We start from the raw sequence: 23754 nt of genomic DNA on the forward strand, positions 1-23754 counted from the left end.
TAAACACAGCCTGAGGCACCCTGTCAACCAACTCAGACTGATCATGGTGACAACTACCTCCATATTTCAATTGAGCTCCATTAATACTGATGTGTATACAAAACATGATAAAATAGCATGTCTGAAAATATTTAGATCACAATTAAAGCATGCTTGGCACGGTCAGATAGACACTACCAACCAATAGTATTCCAAAGACACCGTCTGATGCTAAATTATGTGCCTCAGCAGTTCGCACTGTTGGCAACCTTCAGTAGAGGAATGCCTTCTTGCCATTTCCAGATATAAATCCAAATGGTTGACTGGCTGCACAACCTCATCGGCATTCATATATTCAGGTCAGGGAAGTAATCACATCTGAACTTAGAACTCGTTTGAATTTTCTGCAAACACTGACTGCATAATAAAAATCACCTCTCCCTCATTCGCTCAACCAAGAGCCATGTACAGATGCAACACAAACCTCACTATAAATTGCCTTCTGTCACCTATCAGATACAACATATGGCTAGGTAGGCATAAACAGTCAGATAACACACTGCAATATTGGATGAGCAGAAGGAAACTCAATGCAAAATACAGCCAAATAAAACGTAAGAGTATTTGGGCTGTGTATAACCAGGGCACAGTTCTTTTTGTTGTCGCTTTAAAATGTTTCCAGACCTCTATCATCCGAATCACCCTGGGCCATTATCTATTTCAGCGTAAGGTTTGAAGTGCTCTCAGACGCCATTTTGAATTTGGACCAAAGCTGCCCCTCTATACAACCACATTGCTTTGAATGAGTCTTAAAATGGCAGCAGTTCAGAGTGGATGTCATGTTGACTATGGACTGTAGCATTAAAAAGGTCAGGAGCCGAGTGAAAACACTGCAATAGTCTTCAAATGGGAACGCTAACGACAACATTACAATGCTGATCCAGAATCCTTCATACTGAAAGGGTGATCATTGGATTGGACTTTTTTTTTAGACAACTGATTAAAGAATGAGATTTATTAACTATAGGACAAATAATCATGAATTATTCATTTATTATGGATAACAATAAAAAAATAGTATTAAAAAATGATGAATTCCTATTGATAGAAAATCCATTACATACAACCTATTAAACATTTAAATTTCAAGTGACAAAATAATTCCCTTGTATGATCAACATCGAATTAAATCAGCTTGTTAGTGCATTTCAGCCCTCATAATTAAGACATTTAAGTCAGTTCAGAGTAAGTGAATTTTCCAGTGCCCTCAGATTCAAACAGATAAAAGAGTGATGTCGAATTTAGAATCAATTGCTACACTTTATTACAAGGAATGTAGGAGTGGACATTTAAGACATTGAAAAAAAAAAGAATAACAAAACACTGACAAAAACAGATGAAAGGACTATCCTTTCGCAGGGGCTAAGTTCTTGCATGATTTGTCTATACTAGCTTCCTTTGCCCACCTCAAGACTCTTCCCTGATGGGCGTACATCCAGAGAAAAAGCTGTTCTGGAAGCTAGTAAGGGCTCGTTTCTTCTTCTTCAAGAAGCTGGCTGTGCTCCTCTCTTCATCTTCATCATCTTCTTCCTCCTCCTCCTCCTCAGCAGAGACAGAAGTCTTCCTCACAAGCTATAAGAATAAAGCAAGGAAAAATCTATTTTCAGCACTCTAAATAAGGACATGATCTGAAATACCCAATACCCACTTTAGGTGCAGCTCAGTGTAAAATAATATCACCACACCAGATTCATTACCAACTCAACCATAACACTACCCAAGGCACCTTGACGCTTAAACAGTACCCTTCTGGAAGAGAGTGTGATGAGCCTGTTAAGGGTATGATGTTACAACCATTGAGCCCATTGTTGATGGTATAGAGAAGCCTACCTTGGTGGGAGTGGCACAGGGTGGTTTAAAGAATGTGGTATCCCCAGAGCTAATGGCTGTAGGGTCTTGAAGAATAGAAACTGAATCTTTGGACCCATCATCTGTGACTTCGCTAGAGTCCTGCTTTTAGGAAGAGAGGGAAATGATTCTGAAAAATATGCACAAACAATGAAACATTCTATTGGATGTTGGGAGCTTATGTAGAATACAACAGAGTATTTTTCAACTTACTGTACTGGACCTCGGGTTGCCGATGTTACGACACTTCTCATGGTCACATTGGCAGTTCTCCCCACAGGTCATCTTTCCCTTACGGCACCGGCACAGCTTGTTGCCACAGCGACCCTTACAGGCACACTTAACAAATACGCAAACTTTTAACACTGCAAATGCATGATAATCGTGATCTGACCATCTCTAAAATGAGTGTTGCCCATCTCACAAAATTATTTAATATAGACTAAGTTCTCACCCCTGTTGCCCTGGGTTTCTTGACGTTGGAGTTATTTCTGTTACGGCCTCTCTCATTCTTCTCAGGGCACCACTCATCCTCCTCCTCTGACTCGGAGACAGACTCCAGCTCCTCAATGTCGATGGCCATATTCAGGGGAGCCTTGGCTGCAGTGAAACGGTGACCTTTAGGCTGGAGGAGGTAAAGAACACCACCAGTGAGATGGTGCAACCTCCCAGCACTGGCCTAGGCCAGGGTCCGCTTCCCCTAGACTCATATAGGGGTAATCTTTCCTCTAACATTTGCATATGGAATTAAACAGTGGTAAGGAAGGATGTCAGTGGCTTACCTTTGGCGGGATGTACTCAAAGGAGTCGTCTGGGGACTGAGTGGATGCTGGTAGGACGTTCATCTGTTTCCCACTGGCCAACTGGAGCAGTGTTAGTTTCTGAGAACAGAACAAACGTTGCTTGATATGGACAGTTTCAACAAATAGTAGACCTTAATGTTTCAAAATGTAATAACCTGTGCTTTTAGAGCAATGGGTGTGAGAAAAGCCATTTACAAATCATAATAATAACAACTATTTCTAAGCAAACAGCTGGAGAAAGGGCTTTCTCCTATAGAGCTCAATTTTTATGGAATGGTCTGCCTACCCATGTGAGAGACGCAGACTCGTTCTCAACCTTTAAGTCTTTATTGAAGACTCATCTCTTCAGTAGGTCCTATGATTAAGTGTAGTCTGGCCCAGGGATGTGAAGGTGAACGGAACGGCTGGAGCAACGAACTGCCCTTGCTGTCTCTGCCTTGCCGGTTCCCCTCTCTCCACTGGGATTCTCTGCCTCTAACCCTATTACAGGGGCTGAGTCACTGGCTTACTGGTGTTCTTCCATGCCGTCCATGGGAGGGGTGCGTCACTTGAGTGGGTTGAGTCACTGACGTGGTCTTCCTGTCTGGGTTGGCGCCCCCCCTTGGGTTGTGCCGTGGCGGAGATCTTTGTGGGCTATACTCGGCCTTGTCTTAGGACGGTAAGTTGGTGGTTGGAGACATCCCTCTAGTGGTGTGGGGGCTGTGCTTTGGCAAAGTGGGTGGGGTTATATCCTGCCTGTTTGGCCCATCGGATGGGGCCACAGTGTCTTCTGATCCCTCCTGTCTCAGCCTTCAGTATTTATGCTGCAGTAGTTTGTGTCGGGGGGCTAGGGTCAGTCTGTTACATCTGGAGTATTTCTCTTGTCTTATCCGGTGTCCTGTGTGAATTGAAATATGCTCTCTCTCTTTCTCTCGGAGGACCTGAGCCCTAGGACCATGCCTCAGGACTACCTGGCATGATGACTCCTTGCTGTCCCCAGTCCACGCTGCTGCTCCAGTTTCAACTGTTCTGCCTGCGGCTATAGGAACCCTGACCTGTTCACCGGACGTGCTTGCTGCACCCTCGACAACTACTATGATTATTATTATTTGACCATGCTGGTCATTTATGAACATTTTAACATCTTGACCATGTTCTGTTATAATATCCACCCGGCACAGCCAGAAGAGGACTGGCCACCCCTCATAGCCTGGTTCCTCTCTAGGTTTCTTCCTAGGTTTTTGGCCTTTCTAGGGAGTTTTTCCTAGGGAGTTTTTCCTAGCCACCGTGCTCCTTTCACATGCATTGCTTGCTGTTTGGGGTTTTAGGCTGGGTTTCTGTACAGCACTTTGAGATATCAGCTGATGTACGAAGGGCTATATAAATACATTTGATTTTGATTTGAACTATAGACCATTGTTCTTGTATATAGCTTTGAGTGTTATATTGTCCTTGTATATGCCCAGCTGTGTATTTACCTGTTTGTATTGTTCATTGTCATCCAACAGCCTCTGGTTTTGCTCATTTAATTTCTGCATCTTTTCAATCTCATCCTCCTGTAGAGACGGACATTATATTTGGAGGGGGTTAGAACCTTTATGCAGTTTTGGCTTCAACCTGAACACTCTGAGCTGAACTTTGAGTGCAGTCAACCTACATGGACAATGAGGATTACTAGTAGAAACAAGTACATGTGACCTTACTGACTGTATGACCATTCCTATAACATGTTAGTGCGCACAGTAGCTGAGAGGACAGTGTGACAGACCTGGAACTTGAGACGCTGCAGAAGCTCCCTCTCCCGTTTGGAAGTCTCCTCCTCCTGCTTTTTCTCCACAGACTGTCTCTCTTTGCTCTGCAGCTGGCCCAGGAGGTACAGAACCTTCTCCTGGTGCATCTGCTCCAGCTCCACCAGGTGGTGCTGGTTCTCCATGTCCATGGTGGACATCAGCTTCCTCTCATCACACATAGTCTTCTGCAGGTCCAGCATGTTGCCCTTCTCCTGCTTCAGGTCACTCTCCAGCTTAGAACTGGCCGTTTTGGCAGACACCAACTGTGGAGCCGGTAACATTTTTGGTGGTCATGCATTTTGTCAGTAAACATTAGCTTACAAGGTAGGCTAATAGGCAGAGAATAACATGCTTTTCGAGACATTTCCAATTTGCTTTGTGAGACTAAAAAGCATGCAGTTCAACGATATGCGAATGTGTCTCACCTCTGACATGAGGACCTTGAGGGCACACTTGGCCTCCACTATAGTAGTGATGTTGTCCCAGCGTTGCTTCAACCGCCCCTCATTGTCTGCGTCCAAAACCTTCTGTTGTAGGTCAGCTATCTGGGCACTCCTAGGAGGAAATCCATGGAACAGCACGTGGCCATGTACTGTTATAATCTCCACCCGGCACAGCCAGAAGAGGACTGGCAGCTCCTCAGAGCCTGGTTCCTCTCTAGGTTTCTTCCTAGGTTCCTGCCTTTCTAGGGAGTTTTTCCTAGCCACCGTGCTTCTACATCTGCATTGATTGCTGTTTGGGGTTTTAGGCTGGGTTTCTGTACAGCACTTTGTGACATCAGCGGATGTAAAAAGGGCTTTATAAATACATTTGATTGATGTGAATGTGTGTCTATAAATGCACATGGATGTGATTCACTTGACCAAATGTAAATACTTGATCACATTTTATGCCAATCACATATCATTACTCTTCTGTCCTCATTAAAAGAACCGAGTTCTTAAGGACTTGCTTCTGGCAGCAGTCACAATATCCTATCAACAGGAACTAACAATGAACAGATGGGAAGGCGTAGGCTTTGGAAGGTGTGAAAAGCTTTGGAGCAATGCCTTACTATGACAACATTTCTCCTGGCAAGCAAAGGAGAAAAGGGTCAGGAATACCCAATGACAGTGCAACAATGCTTAGCATTGCAACTAAAAGACAAATGATCTGGGTACCCTTTTGTATGAAAAACACAAATGCATTAGCAGTAAGGGGAGGTCAATGAGTGGAACTGAAGGAATCCCTCAGCTGTGGGAGGTGATGGTTAAGGTCTGTACTAGTCAGACTCACCTGAGGTTTATCTCCGTCTCCAGGTTGTCCACCTGTTTACTGAGAGATGCCTCCAGCTCTCCCTGACTCTCCAGCTCGGAGATGATGAGGGTACGACGCTGTGAAAGTGTCGGGAGAGAGAACACAATAACAACAGTTTAACTTCTGTAGAGAAACAGAGGCATAATTTCCTCATGTAGCCTAGCGGTGGAAATTCCACTGAATCCTCATTTAGTAAAAGCTCAGATTCTCATTGATCTCTTTAGGAGAGCAACTTCACTCACCCTGACTTTGGCAGCGGGCCGCTCCCCGGCCTCCATCTGCTGTTTGAGCTGGGAGATCTCCTCTGCCAGGATCTTCCTGTCCTCCAGCAGGTCCTGCAGGTGGCGCCGCGCCTCCCCTGTGCTCACCAGCACCTCCACTTCGTTCAGGAGCCAGGTCTGCTCTCACACACACACACACACGTACGTCAGATTCAGGTCACAGCATACATTACTCACTCGGTCATTGATACATGCATACACAGCGACAACACTCATTGAAACCACACAACCACTCAGACCACACAACGCAGATTCATTTAACACATTATGGTAATCGTTTCCTTTCTTGCAAACCAGGACCCCTCACACTCAAAACAGTTTATCAAAGAACTCGGAGTACACCGACGCATACAGAATCAAACAAAGGTGACCAGACCTTCACTCTCCCGGCTGCTCCCTCCAGCCCTCTGTAATGGACGTCCTTTCGTTTCTCGGCCACCTCACTCCTCTTCTGCAGGGCATCCTTCAGACGCTTATTAGCTGCTGCAGCCTGAAGGTGAACACCCGTAGAATTTGAAATATCTCTCCTCACTTCCAGCTAACAACCATTGAAGAATTGACACAAAACACTTTTTCCTGGTCGATTAGGTCGGCAGATGAAAACAGAAGCACGGCGCACAAGACCCAGGCCTCACCTCCTCAGTTTTACGGCGCAGGACATTAGCCTGCTTCTGGAAGTCACTCTCAAGCTTCACCATCTGAAACTGACGTTTACGGTCCTGAGAGAGGTGAGAATTTTTTTATTTTATTTTTTTAAACAACAATCAATCAATCTTAACCACATGGAAATTAATATGGTGAACAGTGTGTCTTATGGACACACACACACACACACACCTTTTCCTTGAGCTGAAGCACCTCCTTGTCCTTCTTATTCTTCCACACTCTGAACTTCTCAGAGTCCTCCTTCATCTGCCTCATCAGCTGTACACGCTGACTCTTCATAGCCTACAGGGAAAGAGAGCAGACAAACAGGGACACCATCAACAACCCCGTCTTGGATTGCCATCGCAAGGCCCGAATTCAACTTTTTTAGATTGCGATGACTGTCGACTGGAAACCTCTTATTGTCCTGAAATCCTGCTGCTTAGGTCAGCCACTGGCAAGCACCCGGTCATACCTGGATCTCATGGTTGAGCTTGGCCACACTGCGGACAGAGGACTCTTTGAGCTTGAGGAGCTTGGACTGCTCCTGGAGCTTCTTCTTCATGTCTGTGATCTGACCCTCCAGCTCCTGCAGACGCTTCCTACGCTGCTCGCTCAGCCTGGTGGACAGATGGAGAGGGACAGAATAGAGACAGGGAAATTACTGATGACTCCATTGTAAATGCAGAGGAATGTTTATACTAAACATACAGTTGTGATTACACACCAAGCTCATGGCTCTTATGAAAGAGACTCACAACAGATAACTATCATATCAATTCAATACACAGCCTGAACATAAAGATGCTGTAATATCATCGTTTGAACCCCACCAATGAGGCCAGCTGCCTTACTTAGCCTGATTAACGTCCTTCTTGGCAGAGTGGAGAACCAGGATGAGATCCTCCTTCTCCTTCTGCAGAGAGCCCACTGATGTCTGCAGACTCTTGATGTTATCCTGAAGGGGAACAGTTAATGAGGAGCTCCATCAGTTCAGTTTGAAGCAGACAGTCAAAAACGTCCCAAGTGGATAAGAATCAAAGTGCTGTGCTGGTGCTGCCTCCCCTGTTGCAGCCCTCTCAACCTCCATTACAGCCAACCCATATTTTCTCTCCAGTCATACCTGGTGTTCAGTCTGCATAGGCTCCAGGTGGCTGTCGTTCTGGCACATCTTCCGGACAAACTCCTCCTTTAGAGCCAGAATGTTGTTGAGCTCAATCAGCTCCTTGGACATTTGGGCCTGGCGCAAGGCATGCTGGGTAGTGAAGCCCTCTGTAGAGTCTTTGTCAGCAGCAGCCTGTGTAGGGTGGGGGAAGAGGATGTATGCTTGTATGATAACAAAACACATTTGTTTCATACAACATACCCATTGTACAAAACCTACAAACCCCATGTACAACAATACAAAAGACTCAGTGAAGATGCAATGACCCCAAAAACACATCTGGGTGTCTTCAGGAAACAGCAGCCTTGCAGAAGCGCATCTGTAGCACAGACAGGGTTCTGCATTAGACGACCAGAGACTTACAGAAAGTGAACCATCAGTTGGGATTTCGTTGCAGCTGCCAGACACATGAGGGCTGTCATCTCCTTCAGCCCCACAGTCTGCAGCCAACGCCTCAATGGTGGCAGCAAGGCCAGCACTCTCATCCTGGAGGAACAAGAGCAGACATTATTACCCAGACACGATACAAAGCAGCTTCTTATTAATGGACTGAAATATGGTGTAGGGAACTAAAATATCCAGCTGGTGTGTCTTTGCCATTGAAGTTTGTGTAATTATCACCCTGAAAAATAAAACTGTCCCGGGGTTAGGTTTTCAAATCAAATAACATTTTTATTTGTCACATATGCCGAATTCAAGGGGTGTAGACTTGACTGTTAAATGCTTGCTTACGCGCCCTTCCCAGTGATGCAGAGATAAAAAATAATAAAGAGAAAAATAGTAACACAAGAGGAATAAAATACAGAAGAATGAAGCTATATACAGTGCCTTGCGAAAGTATTCACCACCTTGGCATTTTTCCTTTTTTGTTTTCTTACAACCTGGAATTAAAATGGATTTTTGGGGGATTTGCATTATATTGTCACGGGCGTCGTAAGGAGTGGCCCAAAATGCAGCGGGTATATTGATCATCTTCTTTACTTTATTAGAGAAGACCCAATGTTTACTCATTGTGTTTACTTGATAGCTACCTACACAAATAGCTAGCTAGATCATGCAATGTGTGTAATTAAAGTGAAATTAAATCAAGTGTCCATTATCTTTATGATTAGCATGATCAGTACGCTGTGAAAGTGGCATTACCCTATGTCATACTTTTGGGGTCAGTCTCCTGATATTTGGAATGAGCTTGATGTTTAAGTCAAAACATTTGTGAAATGTAAAACAATATTAGTGTTTGTGGGGAATTTACTTCTGCCAGATGCCTTTTATGACATTTTTGCGCTGAAGACCATTGCGCAACATTTTTGCCTATTGAAGACCATTCAAAAAGCCTACAAAATAAAAACAAATCTACCAGGCCACTTCCTGGAAAATTCTGCGTCAATTTCATAGCGTATAAAGTAATGGCATTGAACAGCAACAGCTTAGCTACAATGGAATGCAGACAATTGTTTGATGTGCTTTGCTCGCTAAACATATAAAAGGGACTGAATGCAGTCAGTCATGCAGCAGTAGATCCAGCCTTGTGGTTTATTAGAGCTCCCTCGTCTGGCAGTACCTGGAGCTGCAGGATGACGTGCTGCAGATTCTGGATCACTTCCACATTCTCCTTCAGCTCCTGGTCCTCCAGAGTCTCCATCACCCTCTGCAGGTCCACTTTACACCTAAAAGAAAAGCATTAAGTTTTTAACAGAGAATTCTGGTGCCAATGACTTATAAGGACAATGAAGACAATGGGCGTAACACATAAGAGTTCAGACTTACGCTGCATGCCGTTTCAACTCTTGCAGTTTGCTTTGCAGTTTTTCATTTGCTTGCTCTGTCTGTGTGTGGAGTGACAAAAAAGTATGGCACATGTGACGATCATGGTAATATCTCCAAATATTCTAAACAGTCAGTCAGCGTTGCTGTGTGATGTTGGTATGGCCTGTGACAAGACAGACCTAGTCCAAGACCAGTGCAGGTCCTTACCATGATGATCCTCTCAAACATCAGGGCAGTCTGGCCTGCTGCCTCACTCAGCGCACGGCTCAGTTTGTTGTTCTCAACCTGCAGGGCACGGGTCCTCTCCAGGATCTTGGACACGTTCTCTGCTGGCTCAGTCCTTTTTCAGAGAAGGGATGGAAGGAGTGGGTGAGATACTTTTTGGTAGTATTTTTATATTTCTTTAACAAGGAAATTACCTTTTTTAAGCTCCCAGAATCGAAGTTCGGTTAGTGCTATCTAAGACCCTTGATACATCCTTACCCTAAACCTAACCATACCATTTTAAAATGCACTATCAAATGGAGTAATATGTCCCAAGGATCCCAGATAGCAAGGACCATTGGATGTTCATTTTGCCATTCAAAGGTTTAAAGACTCTTTGGCTGAATAGATGGACAGAGAACTGAGGACATACAGTTGAAGTCGGAAGTTTACATACACCTTAGCCAAATACATTTAAACTCAGTTTCCCAATTCCTTACATTTAATCCTAGTAAAAATTCCCTGTCTTAGGTCAGTTAGGATTCCCACTTTATTAAGAATGTGAAATGTCAGAATAATAGAAGATACAATGGATTTATTTCCGCTTTTATTTATTTCATCACATTCCCAGTGGGTCAAAGTTTCACATGCTACCAAATACTAATTGAGTGTATTGCCTTTAAATTGTTTAACTTGGGTCAAACGGTTCGGGTAGCCTTCCACAAGCGTCCCACAATAAGTTGGGTGAATGTTGGCCCATTCCTCCAGACAGAGCTGGTGTAACTGAGTCAGGTTTGTCAGCCTCCTTGCTCGCACACTTTTTCAGTTTTGCCTACACATTTTCTATAGGATTGAGATCAGGGCTTTGTGATGGCCACTCCAATACCTTGACTTTGTTGTCCTTAAGCCATTTTGCCACAACTTTGGAAGTATGCTTGGGGTCATTGTCCATTTGGAAGACCCATTTGCGACCAAGCTTTAACTTCCTGACGGATGTCTTGAGATGTTGCTTCAATATATTCACATTATTCTCCCTCATGATTCCATCTATTTTGTGAAGTGCACCAGTCCCTCCTGCAGCAAAGCACCCCCACAACATGATGCTGCCACACCCGTGCTCCACGGTTGGGATGGTGTTCTTCGGCTTGCAAGCCTCCCCCTTTTTCCTCCTAACATAACGATGGTCATTATGGCCAAACAGTTCTATTTGTGTTTCATGACACCAGAGGACATTTCTCCAAAAAGTACAATCTTTGTCCCCATGTGCAGTTGCAAACCATAGTCTGGCTTTTTTATGGCGGTTTTGGAGCAGTGGCTTCTTTCTTGCTGAGCGGCCTTTCAGGTTATGTCGATATAGGACTCGTTTTACTGTGGATATAGATACTTTTGTACCTGTTGCCTCCAGTATCTTCACAAGGTCCTTGGCTGTTGTTCTGGGATTGATTTGCACTTTTCGCACCAAAGTACGTTCATCTCTAAGAGACAGAACGCATCTCCTTTCTGAGCGGTATGACGGCTGCGTGGTCCCATGGTGTTTATACTTGCATACTATTGTTTGTAGAGATGAACGTGGTACCTTCAGGCGTTTGGAAATTGCTCCCAAGGATGAATCAGACTTGTGGAGGTCTACAATCTTTTTTCTGAGGTCTTTATTGATTTCTTTAGATTTTCCCATGATGTCAAGCAAAGAGGCACTGAGTTTGAAGTTAGGCCTTGAAATACATCCACAGGTACACCTCCAATTGACTCAAATTATGTCAATTAGCTTATCAGAAGCTTCTAAAGCCATGACATAATTTTCTGGAATTTTCCAAGCTGTTTAAAGGCAGTCAATTTAGTGTATGTAAACTTCTGACCCACTGGAATTGTGATACAGTGACTTATAAGTGAAATAATCTGTCTGTAAACAATTGTTGGAAAAATGACTTGTGTCATGCAGAAAGTAGATGTCCTAACCGACTTACCAAAACTATAGTTTGTTAACAATACATTTGTGCAGTGGTTAAAAACGAGTTTTAATGACTCCAACCTAAGTGTATGTAAACTTCCGACTTCAACTGTATGTCAGTTGGGGAAATGATTTAGTAGTAATTACCCAGAAAGCACTGGTGCCACACCCCCACGTGCATGCAGAAGCATCACCTGTAGCTCCTGGACCTGTGTCCAAAAGAGGAAATATTCCATCAGAACAATGGACACTTGAATCATGTAAATGTAGGGTCGAATTGTAGGGTCACTTAGTACGGTGGTCAGTGATCACTACCTACCTGCTGCTTCAGACGTTTCATTTCAGCAGCTCGAGGGTCCACGTTGACCACAGGCTTGTTTTTTATCTTGCGAGCTCTGTCAGCGTAACGCAACGTGTTGATGGTCTCCTCAATGTTGGAGTCTGCAGGGCTGACACACGCTATCATTAAGGTGTGGCTGTTACCTCCCAAAGAATCTGTTGGAGAAAGCAGGAATTGATTCTTTAATGCCCACTTTTAAACATGGAGTACAGCTATTCAGTCTCTAAATCTAAGAAACATTCAGGTTTTTAATGAATACGTCTTTGTGTTGAATGCCTTAGGGCAGGAGTCGGCAACAGGAGTCGGCAACAGGCGTCCAGCGAGTGAGTTTTAGTTTTGGGTATAATATATTTTTTTTAAAGACTAAAATCACCAGGAATTCAGCTAAAATTTGTTTAATTTAGAAAATCTGTTCCCAAGTGTTCCCACACAACAACAAAAAAACATGTGATCGTGTCTCAATGTAATCAAGGTATAAAATGATTGTATAAGAAAACACAATCCCTTTTTGGGTCAATTTGCATTGTACAAATTATGTTCCGCCCCAACAAAAATCAGCCTGTGGCTGAATCTAGCTGCCTACCTCTACCTTAGGGTATACAACGTATGCATCTCCACTGTTCTCAGTCATCCGACTACCACAAGGCCTTGTAACACATCTTTATTATGTTCATTGTGCTTAAAAGCAAATCCTGAATTGATACCACTAGACCCAGAAAGAACATACATGGGCGGCAATGCCAGGATTTAGACTGCTCAACAACCACATCCCCCTGAACCCATCCATCCCATCGAGCTCTCACCCTGCAGCAGGCGGGTTAGTTTGGAGTCTCTGTAGGGGACAAAGGTGCCTTTCTTGTTCTCGTCACCCAGGGCGCTGATCACATTCCCCAGGGAGAGCAGGCCTCGGTTGATGCTGATGCCTGGAGCAGACAGGAAGACAGCAGAGAGTCAATAAGGTTCTGATACCGAACTAACCACACAATGAATTAGAACTAGGACTGTCATTTAAAACACGTAGGTTGTGCTAATAATGGGCCGTAACAATACTAAAAAGGCAAAGCATGGTCAATCCGACGTCTGAAATGGCCGTACAGCATTTACTGTGATGCAGCCTCTGCAGACGTTAGGGCTTTCATACATCTTGGGCTTAGCGGAGCAGAGATAATGAAGGAAGTTGTCAAGGAAGTGAGTTTGTGTTTATACAGGATGTACCACCCCCCACCTACTGTCAACCAATCATGTCAATGTGGAGCTATACTGAGCCATCCACATTGTTACAAAATTTGGGGCCCACGGCGATGCAGTACAGAGCTTGATTTGGTCTCTGCATGCCTCTGGAGGCTCTGCAATTGCGTCATACCCTCCATATGAAGCCTCCGATCACATTTTCCAATCAAGCAATAATTGGCTTCAAAGCACACAGCTTACTGCTGTTTTCCAAAGTGTTAGCTTCTGGTAGTTGACTCACCTTCCTTCAGACGATCGCCCTCAGCTTTGGTTTTCTTTTGTCTCTCAGAGCCGGCCAGATCCACCAGGTGTAGCTTTGACACCACATTGTCAGATCTACAGACACACATTTAGAAACAGAACGGAAGAAATGAGGACAAATCAACTTACAACACACTTAAAACAAATTTGTTTAATTAACTATATCAGAGATTTGCATATGAATAATGTTTATGCAGTGCTTTGCGTGTCGGATACATTCATGAACTGCAACGTTTCCTTGGGATGAAAATTAGAAAGTGAGACAGATCTATGAGAGAAAGCTAGAGAGAAGACTGACCTGTCTGCCCCTCTGCGCTGCTCCAGGGTGATGGTGAAGATGGCATGGGAGCGAGACGAGGCAGCATTCATGGCAGTGGAGCCCACAGTACGTGCTGAGTTCCCCAGCTCCAAGCAGCCCACCATCTCATTGGCAGAGAACACCTCCCTCTCAGTCAGGCCCACGATCTAAGATAGGGAGAATGGGTTAAACATACAGTACAGCCAAAAGATAGAACACACCTACTCATTCAAGGATTTTTATTTTTACTATTTTCTACATTGCAAAATAAAAGACATCAAAAACTAAGATTATAACACATATGTGATCATGTTGTAAGCAAAAGTGTTAAATCATAATATACTGCTCCAAAAAATAAAGGGAACACTTAAACAACACAATGTAACGCCAAGTCAATCACACTTCTGTGAAATCAAACTGTCCACTTAGGAAGCAACACTGATTGACAATACATTTCACATGCTGTTGTGCAAATGGAATAGACAACAGGTGGAAATTATAGGCAATTAGCAAGAAACCCCCAATAAAGGAGTGGTTCTGCAGGTGGGGACCACAGACCACTTCTCAGTTCCTATGCTTCCTGGCTGATGTTTTGGTCACTTTTGAATGCTGGCGGTGCTTTCACTCTAGTGGTAGCATGAGACGGAGTCTACAACCCACACAAGTGGCTCAGGTAGTGCAGCTCATCCAGGATGGCACATCAATGCGAGCTGTGGCAAGAAGGTTTGCTGTGTCTGTCAGCGTAGTGTCCAGAGCATGGAGGCGCTACCAGGAGACTGGCCAGTACATCAGGAGACGTGGAGGAGGCCGTAGGAGGGCAACAACCCAGCAGCAGGACCGCTACCTCTGCCTTTGAGCAAGGAGGAGCAAAAAGAGCACTGCCAGTGCCCTGCAAAATGACCTCCAGCAGGCCACAAATGTGCATGTGTCTGCTCAAACGGTCAGAAACAGACTCCATGAGGGTGGTATGAGGGCCCGACGTCCACAGGTGGGGTTTGTGCTTACAGCCCAACACCGTGCAGAACGTTTGGCATTTGCCAGAGAACACCAAGATTGGCAAATTCGCCACTGGCACCCTGTGCTCTTCACAGATGAAAGCAGGATCACACTGAGCACGTGACAGACGTGACAGTCTGGAGACGCCGTGGAGAACGTTCTGCTGCCTGCAACATCCTCCAGCATGACCGGTTTGGCGGTGGGTCAGTCATGGTGTGGGGTGGCATTTCTTTGGGGGGCCGCACAGCCCTCCATGTGCTCGCCAGAGGTAGCCTGACTGCCATTAGGTACCGAGATGAGATCCTCAGACCCCTTGTGAGACCATATGCTGGTGCGGTTGGCCCTGGGTTCCTCCTAATGCAAGACAATGCTAGACCTCATGTGGCTGGAGTGCGTCAGCAGTTCCTGCAAGAGGAAGGCATTGATGCTATGGACTGGCTTGCCCGTTCCCCAGACCTGAATCCAATTGAGCACATCTGCGACATCATGTCTCGCTCCATCCACCAACGCCACGTTGCACCACAGACTGTCCAGGAGTTGGCGGATGCTTTAGTCCAGGTCTGGGAGGAGTTCCCTCAGGAGACCATCCGCCACCTCATCAGGAGCATGCCCAGGCGTTGTAGGGAGGTCATACAGGCACGTGGAGGCCACACACACACTACTGAGCGTTTTAAGGACATTACATCAAAGTTGGATCAGCCTGTAGTGTGGTTTTCCACTTTAATTTTGAGTGACTCCAAATCCAGACCTCCATGGGTTGATAAATTGGATTTCCATTGATTATTTGTGTGTGATTTTGTTGTCAGCACATTCAACTTTGTAAAGAAAAAAGCATTTAATAAGATCATTTCATTCATTCAGATCTAGGATGTGTTATTTTAGTGTTCCCTTTATTTTTTTGAGCAGTGTATATTTGAGATCCTTCAAAGTAGCCACACTTTGATGACAGATTTGCACACTTTTGGGATTCTCTCAACCAGCTTCATGAGGTAGTCACCTGGAATGCATTTTAATTAACAGGTGTGCCTTAGTAAAAGTAAAATAGTGGAATTTCTTTCCTTCTTAATGCGTTTGAGCCAATCAGTTGTGACAAGGTAGGGGGAGGGGGTATACAGAAGATAGCTATATTTGGTAAAAAACTAACTCGATATTATGGTAAGAACAGCTCAAATAAACAAAGAGAAATTACAGTCCATTACTTTAATTAAAACTTCTTAGGGCTAGGCCCCTTTTTTCTCAATTTCCGCCTGAATGACGTGCCCAAAGTAAACTGCCTGTCGCTCAGGCCCTGAAGCCAAGATATGCAAATAAATGGTACCATTGGAAATAAAACACTGTGTTTGTAGAAATGTTAAAGTAATGTAGGAGAATAACACAATAGATATGGTAGGAGAAAATCCAAAGAAAACCCAAACCGATTTTTTTTTTTTTTTTTGGCAAGTATAAGGTCATATTGAAAATTAGCTCCCTGGATGCAATTCCTATCGCTTCTACAGGGTGTCAGCAGTCTTTTTCAGGCTTGTAACTTCCAAAACAAATAAGAAATATCAGTTTTAGTAAAGGGAAATTTGTGTTTTCCCGCGCCATGATGACAGGACGCACCTGCTAAAAATCGGTTTCCTATTTAACATATTTCTTTCCGTACTAAATATTATAGTTTGATTAAATTTTAGGGTATCTGAGGAGTAAATAGAAACATTTTGACTTGTTAAAACAAAGTTTAGGGGTATATTTTCAGATTCCTTTCTCTGCATGTTAGAACGAGTGGATTACTCAAATCGATGGCGCCAACTAAACAGACTTTTTGGGATATAAAGAAGGATTTTACATAACAAAACAACACTACATGTTATAGCTGGGACCCTTTGGATGATAAATCAGAGGAAGATTTTAAAAAAGTAAGTGAATATTTAATCGCTATTTGTGAATTTATGAAACTTGTGCCGGTGGAAAAATATTTTGATGCGGGGCACCGTATTCAAACAATCGCATGGCATGTTTTCGCTGTAATAGCTACTGTAAATCGGACAGTGCAGTTAGATTAACAAGAATTTAAGCTTTCAACCGATATAAGACACTTATGTACCTAAATGTTTAATATCCATAATTTCTATGATTATTTATTTGAATTGCGCACCTTCCACTTTCAACAGAAGTTGTCCCGCTAGCGGGATGCCTATCCCTAGGACATGAAGGTGAGTCTATTCGTAAAATTAAGAACTTTGAAAGTTTCTTCAAGCGTAGTCGCAAAAACCATCAAGAGCTATGATGAAACTGGCTCTCATGAGGACCGCTACAGGAAAGGAAGATCCAGAGTTACCATTGCTGCAGAGGAAAAGTTCAGAGTTAACAGCACCTCAGATTGCAGCCCAAATAAATGCTTCAGAGAGTTTAACAGACACATCTCAACATCAATTGTTCAGAGAAGACTGCGTGAATCAGGCATTCATGGTCGAATTCCTGCAAAGAAACCACTACTAAAGGACACCAATAAGAAGAAGAGACTTGCTTGGGCCAAGAAACACGAGCAATGGACATTAGACCGGTGGAAATCTGTCCTTTGGTCTGATGAGTCCAAATTTGAGATTTTTGTTTTCAACCGCCGTGTCTTTGTGAGACGCAGAGTAGGTGAATGGATGATCTCTGCATGTGTGGTTCCCACCGTGAAGCATGGAGGTGGTGGTGTGATGGTGCTTTGCTTGTGCCACGGTCTGTGATTTATTTAGAATTCAAGGCACACTTAACCAGCATGGCTACCACAACATTCTGCAGCGATACGCAATCCCATCTGGTTTTCACTTAGTTGGACTATCATAGGTTTTCAACAGGACAATGACCCAAAACACACCTTCAGGCTGTGTAAGGCTATTTTTACCAAGGAGAGTGATGGAAAGCTGCATCAGATGACCTGGCCTGCACAATCCCCCAACCTCAACCCAATTGAAATGGTTTGGGATGAGTTGGACCACAGAGTGAAGGAAAAGCAGCCAACAAGACAAGTGCTCAGCATATGTGGGAACTCCTTCAAGACTGTTGGAAAAGCATTCCAGGTGATGCTAGTTGAGAGAATGCCAAGAGTGTGCAAAGCTGTTATCAAGGCAAAAGATGGCTACTTTGAAGAACCTAAAATATATTTTGATTTGTTATACCTCTAGGGTAGGGGGCAGTATTTGCACGGCCGGATAAAAAAACGTACCCGATTTAATCTGGTTATTACTACTGCCCAGAAACTAGAATATGCATATAATTGTTTGATTTGGATAGAAAACACCCAAAAGTTTCTAAAACTGTTTGAATGGTGTCTGTGAGTATAACAGAACTCATATGGCAGGCAAAAACCTGAGAAGATTCCTTACAGGAAGTGCCCTCTCTGACCATTTCTTGGCCTTCTACACTCTCTTTATTGAAAACTGAGGATCTCTGCTGTAACGTGACACTTCCTACGGCTCCCATAGGCTGTCAGAAGGCGGCAGAACGTTGAATGATGACTTTGCAGGCCATGGCTGAAAAACAGTAGCGCATTTGGATAGTGGTCGATCAGAAAACAATGAGACTGGGGCGCGCGTGCACGAGACGACTCCATGTTTTTCTTTGAACGAAAACAGGGTTTCCCGGTCGGAATATTATTGCTTTTTTTTTACGAGAAAAATTGCACAAAAATTGATTTTAAACAGCGGTTGACATGCTTCGAAGTACGGTAATGGAATATTTAGAATTTTTTTGTCACGATATTCGCATCACCCTTCGGATAGTGTCTTGAACGCACGAACAAAACAGAGGATATTTGAACATAACTATGGATTATTTTGAACCAAACCAACATTTGTTATTGAAGTAGAAGTCCTGGGAGTGCATTCTGACGAAGAACAGCAAAGGTAATAACATTTTTCTTATAGTAAATCTGACTTTGGTGAGTGCCAAACTTGGTGGGTGTCAAAATAGCTAGCCCGTGATGGCGAGCTATCTACTCAGAATATTGCAAAATGTGCTTTTGCCGAAAAGCTATTTTAAAATCGGACATAGCGATTGCATAAAGGAGTTCTGTATCTATAATTCTTAAAATAATTGTTATGCTTTTTTGTGAACGTTTATCGTGAGCAATTTAGTAAATTCACCGGAAGTTTGCGGTGGGTATGCTAGTTCTGAACGTCACATGCTAATGTAAAAAGCTGGTTTTTGATATAAATATGAACTTGATTGAACAAAACATGCATGTACTGTATAACATAATGTCCTAGGAGTGTCATCTGATGAAGATCAAAGGTTAGTGCTGCATTTAGCTGTGGTTTGGGTTTATGTGACATTATATGCTAGCTTGAAAAATGGGTGTCTGATTATTTCTGGCTGGGTACTCTGCTGACATAATCTAATGTTTTGCTTTCGTTGTAAAGCCTTTTTGAAATCGGACAGTGTGGTTAGATTAACGAGAGTCTTGTCTTTAAAATGGTGTAAAATAGTCATATGTTTGAGAAATTGAAGTAATAGCATTTCTAAGATATTTGAATATCGCGCCACGAGATTCCACTGGCTGTTGAGTAGGTGGGACGATTTCGTCCTACATACCCTAGAGAGGTTAACACTTTTTTGGTTACTACATGAATCCATGTGTTATTTCATAGTTTTGATGTCGTCACTATTATTCTACAATGTAGAAAATAGTAAAATAAAGAAAAACCCTAGAATAAGTAGGTGTGTCCAAACTTGACTGGTACTGTACATTCTAGAGGTCGACCGATTGATTAGGGCCGATTTCAAGTTTTCATAACAATCGGTAATCTGCATTTTTGGATGACGATTATGGCCTACATTCCACGAGGAGCCTGTATGGCAGGCTGACCACCTGTTACGCGAGTGCAGCAATGAGCCAAGGTAAGTTGCTAGCTAGCATTAAACTTATAAAAAACAATCAAATCTTAACATAATCACTAGTTAACTACACATGGTTGATGATATTACTAGGTTAACTAGCTTGTCCTGCCTTGCAAATAATCAATGCGGTGCCTGTTAATTTATCATCAATTCACAGCCTACTTCGCCAAACGGGTGAAGATTTAACAAGCGCATTCGCAAAAAAAGCACTGTTGTTGCACCAAGGTACCTAACTATAAACATCAATGCCTTTCCTAAAATAAATACACAAGTATATTTTTTAAAAGCTCCATATTTAGTTAATATTGCCTGCTAACATTAATTTATTTTAACTAGGGAAATTGTGTGCAAGCAGTTTGGGCTGCCTGGCTCGTTGCGAACTGTGCGAGGACCATTTCTTCCTAACAAAGATCGTAATTAATTTGACAGAATTTTATATAATGATGACATAACATTGAAGGTTGTGCAATGTAACAGCAATATTTAGACTTTGGTATGCCAGCCGTTAAATAAAATAGGGAACGGTTCCGTATTTCACTGAAAGAATACATTTTTTGTTTTCAAAATGATACGTTTCCAGATTCGACCATATTAATGACCTAAGGCTCGTATTTCTGTGTGTTTATTATATTATAATTAAGTCTATGATTTGATAGAGCAGTGACTGAGCGGTGGTAGGCAGCAGCAGGCTCATAAGCATTCATTCAAACAGCACTTTCCTGTGTTTGCCAGCAGCTCTTAGCAATACTTGAAGCACAGCGCCGTTTAAGACTTCAAGCCTATCAACTCCCGAGATTAGGCTGGCAATACTATCATGCCTATAAGAACATCCAATAGTCAAAGGTATATGAAATACAAATGGTATAGAGAGAAATAGTCCTATAACTCCTACAACCTAAAACTTCTAAACTGGGAATATTGAAGACTCATGTTAAAAGGAACCACCAGCTTTCATATGTTCTCATGTTCTGAGCAAGGAACTTAAACATTAGCTTTTTTACATGGCACATATTGCACTTTTACTTTCTTCTCCAACACTGTTTTTGCATTATTTAAACCAAATTGAACATGTTTCATTATTTATTTGAGACTAAATAGATTTTTATTTATATATTATATTAAGTTAAAATTTTAAAAAAGTGTCCATTCAGTATTGTTGTAATTGTCATTATTACAAATATGTTAAAAAAAACGAATTTACATAAAAAAAAAAAATTGAATTTATGTTTCTTTTTTAAAATTTGGCCGATTAATCGGTATCGGCTTTTTTTTGGTCCTCCAATAATCGGTATCGGCTTTTTTTTGGTCCTCCAATAATCGGTATCGGCGTTGAAAAATCATAGTCGGTCGACCTCTAGTACATTCCCCCAAACAGTCCTTTTAAAACAAGTACATTTAACACGTTTCAAACTTATTTAGCAACATTTTCAACTGTAAAAGACAGTTCACACACCTTTATGCCTTCCTTGGGGTCCTCCCGAATGTTGATGTTTGATGGTTTATCTTTGGATACCGATGGACAGAGCAAGTCCAGGATGTCTTCATTGTATATCTATGGCACATAAAATTACGACAAAACGTTACAGAAAAACACGCCGAGGATACTTCCAGACACAAAGAAATGTATTTCTTCAATAATCCGAATACTGTCTTTTTAAGCATCACGATTCCCTGTTTTGAGTTTCTGAGAAGAGGAATGTACCGGTAACAATGATTGTTTTGTCCATTATCACAGTAAAAACATGCATTGTCTTGTGACAATCATGATGAATAATGCACAGAGGTTCCCACACACCTCCAGGTAAGACACTGCCAGAGAGAATTCACAATCTGTATGCTTCTCTCTTTCCTGGAAGATCATTCTGACCACCCTGGGGATGACTCCGACGGTGGGCTCATTCTCTTGGGCCGACGTATAGGTTCCTCCCATAGAAAAGGTCTTCCCTGAACCCGTCTGTCCATACGCAAGCACAGTAGCATGATAGCCTGAAAAGAAGAGTAGAAACATTAGACATACAGCTTATTGATTCCATTCCATTTTGCCCATACCCATAGAACCAGTATTGGTTCTATAGGCAACCCTGTGTGAAAGTTTAAAAAAAATTCCCCCCTGTACCTTTGAAAAGACCACACAACAACGGTGAAACAGCACTGTTGAAGACTTCCTCTTGTTCAGTTGTAGGATCAAAAACATAATCGTACGTGAACGCCTTTTCAATGCCAACAATCACCTGCAAGAGAAAAGAATTATAATAGACTACAATTGCCCTTATGGAATTGAATCCATAAAACATCAGGCTAAGTGTTGCAGATGGCTAGTTGCAGAAGCTTCCATAACCTGGCGTCCTCGATCAACCACACCTAAAGTAGTTGGTTTCACCAAAATACGTTTCCTGTAAACAGAAGCATATCAAAATATGTAGGAACAATACTTACTATTTTCTGGTTGCATGTGTCTTTTGTTATCAAATAAGTGTTTAAAACATGTTTTTATCCAGGGTGTTCCATTTTCCACCTGTGGGCTGCCATTGTAGTCACGCGAGAGTAAACTACCGCGTATAATCTCTACTTCTACAGGCTGAAAATGGAAGACCCTGGGTAAAAACATGTTTTAAACACTTATTTGACAGTGAAGGACACAATCAACCAGACAAATCGTATTGTCCCTAGAGATGTTGGAAATGTCTCAACGGGAAACATTATTTTGGTGAAACCAAATAGTTTAGGTTTGGTTGATTAACGACGCCAGGCTATAGAAGCTCCGCAACAAACAATCTGTAAACAATGTCTCGTTGCGGGACGAAGCAATGCCAAGTGCTGTGTTATGTCTTGTAGAATCGATTGTTGACCTGTGGATCCCCTGGCACGAAGGTGAGACAGGTCTGGCAACCCTCGTTGATTTCTTTAGTAACCAAAGGTCGACACCGCAGGGCAACCCGCACGGGGATGGACTTATCATCCTCCTTTGTCATGCTGCGAAATCAGGTGATAGGTGACAGATGCATAAAAGGATTATGTAACGGACAGTGTGCCCAATATCAAATATCAAAGCAATGTTGTCATTAGGGGCGTCAGGTAGCCTAGTGGTTAGAGCGTTGGATCAGTAACCAAAAGGTTTCTAGATCGAATCCCCTAGCTGACAAGGTAAAAATCTCTTTCTACCCCTGAACAAGGCAACCCACTGTTCCTAGGCCGTACTTGTAAATACGAATTTGTTCTTAACGGACTTGCCTAGTTAAATAAATAAAACATTTGAAGGAAAAGGAAATCTTGAAAAAGTGCAGATCGGGAAAAAAATGTTTCTGAAAGCTACTTTTGCCTCATTGTAATTAATTAAAAAACAGCTGATATCAGACGAAACAGGAAGCGACACGCCCTCGCTGGTAGACCGACCCACCCCGTTAAGTAGACCGGAACTTACTATTTGTGTTCAATGGTAAACGGCGTGTGAGTGAACTCTTTAAATTTAACCACCACCATCTTTGCTGATAGTACGGACGGTGAATTCTAGCTAGCATGTAGCTAGCTTGCTTGATTGTAGTTGGTTACCTAACTAGCTAGCCATCTTGCCGATAGCTGAACCATCATTAATCATACCAAACACGTTCAGTAACCTATCTAGGGACGGTCACTTACCTTTTTTGGGCTGGCAAGACGTTGGTCTTCACCCCTGCAATGAGCTAACTAACGTTCGCTAAAATGAGTTTGCCTCTAGCTTGGTAAATGTTTCTTAAAACTATATATTTTTTTAGAGGATAGAATAAGAACCGCATGTAACCACGCATCAGTTGACGTAATAAATATAGATGACTGAACGTTTTTCTTTCTTCAGAAGAACTTCAGTCGGCGCTTGTCATGGATCTCGTCTTGCCCGCCACTTTCAAATGTTCAGCTCCGCCTCCACTGACACGCGTTTGCGTCGCGAATGCTGTTGTCATGTGCCTGTTTCACGTTTCAAAATAAAAGTCTTACATATGCTAGAAATCTAATTAAAA

General features: G+C 42.7%; 1 protein-coding gene across 2 annotated transcripts; it reads right to left on the reverse strand.

The window, feature by feature from the left end:
* Positions 1-1015: 1015 nt before the first annotated feature.
* On the reverse strand, positions 1016-23482 carry LOC115154653 (chromosome-associated kinesin KIF4). 2 transcript variants are annotated; one of them, XM_029701103.1, is made up of 30 exons: positions 23396-23482; positions 22609-22732; positions 21876-21990; positions 21555-21745; positions 21213-21311; positions 13895-14061; positions 13577-13671; positions 12909-13028; positions 12085-12260; positions 11913-11974; positions 9821-9953; positions 9614-9672; positions 9408-9513; positions 8210-8332; positions 7805-7978; positions 7536-7639; positions 7157-7301; positions 6874-6984; positions 6672-6755; positions 6413-6526; positions 5998-6153; positions 5735-5832; positions 4885-5014; positions 4438-4722; positions 4148-4225; positions 2670-2768; positions 2342-2512; positions 2101-2226; positions 1870-1989; positions 1016-1611 (listed from the first exon to the last, which is right to left on the reverse strand). In XM_029701103.1, the coding sequence occupies exons 2-30, from the start codon at positions 22729-22731 to the stop codon at positions 1447-1449; spliced, it is 3729 nt and encodes a 1242-aa protein (XP_029556963.1). In that variant the 5' UTR covers position 22732; positions 23396-23482; the 3' UTR covers positions 1016-1446. The 2 variants fall into 2 exon arrangements, with proteins under 2 accessions (XP_029556963.1, XP_029556962.1); XM_029701102.1 differs by having other exon boundaries at positions 1870-1992.
* Between the last annotated feature and the right edge of the window lie 272 nt (positions 23483-23754).

Source organism: Salmo trutta, chromosome 19 (genome assembly GCF_901001165.1).
Source record: "Salmo trutta chromosome 19, fSalTru1.1, whole genome shotgun sequence".
Taxonomy (NCBI): domain Eukaryota; kingdom Metazoa; phylum Chordata; class Actinopteri; order Salmoniformes; family Salmonidae; genus Salmo; species Salmo trutta.

Bases quoted from the DNA above. Each gene is read 5' to 3' on its own strand.
- LOC115154653 (XM_029701102.1), bottom strand. From the start codon at position 22,731: ATGACAAAGGAGGATGATAAGTCCATCCCCGTGCGGGTTGCCCTGCGG. The intron at 12,261-12,908 runs GTGAGAGCTCGA...TTTCTCCAACAG, and splicing joins ACTAACCCGCCTGCTGCAGG to ATTCTTTGGGAGGTAACAGC. The intron at 5,015-5,734 runs GTGAGTCTGACT...ATTTCCTCCTAG, and splicing joins GAGACGGAGATAAACCTCAG to GAGTGCCCAGATAGCTGACC.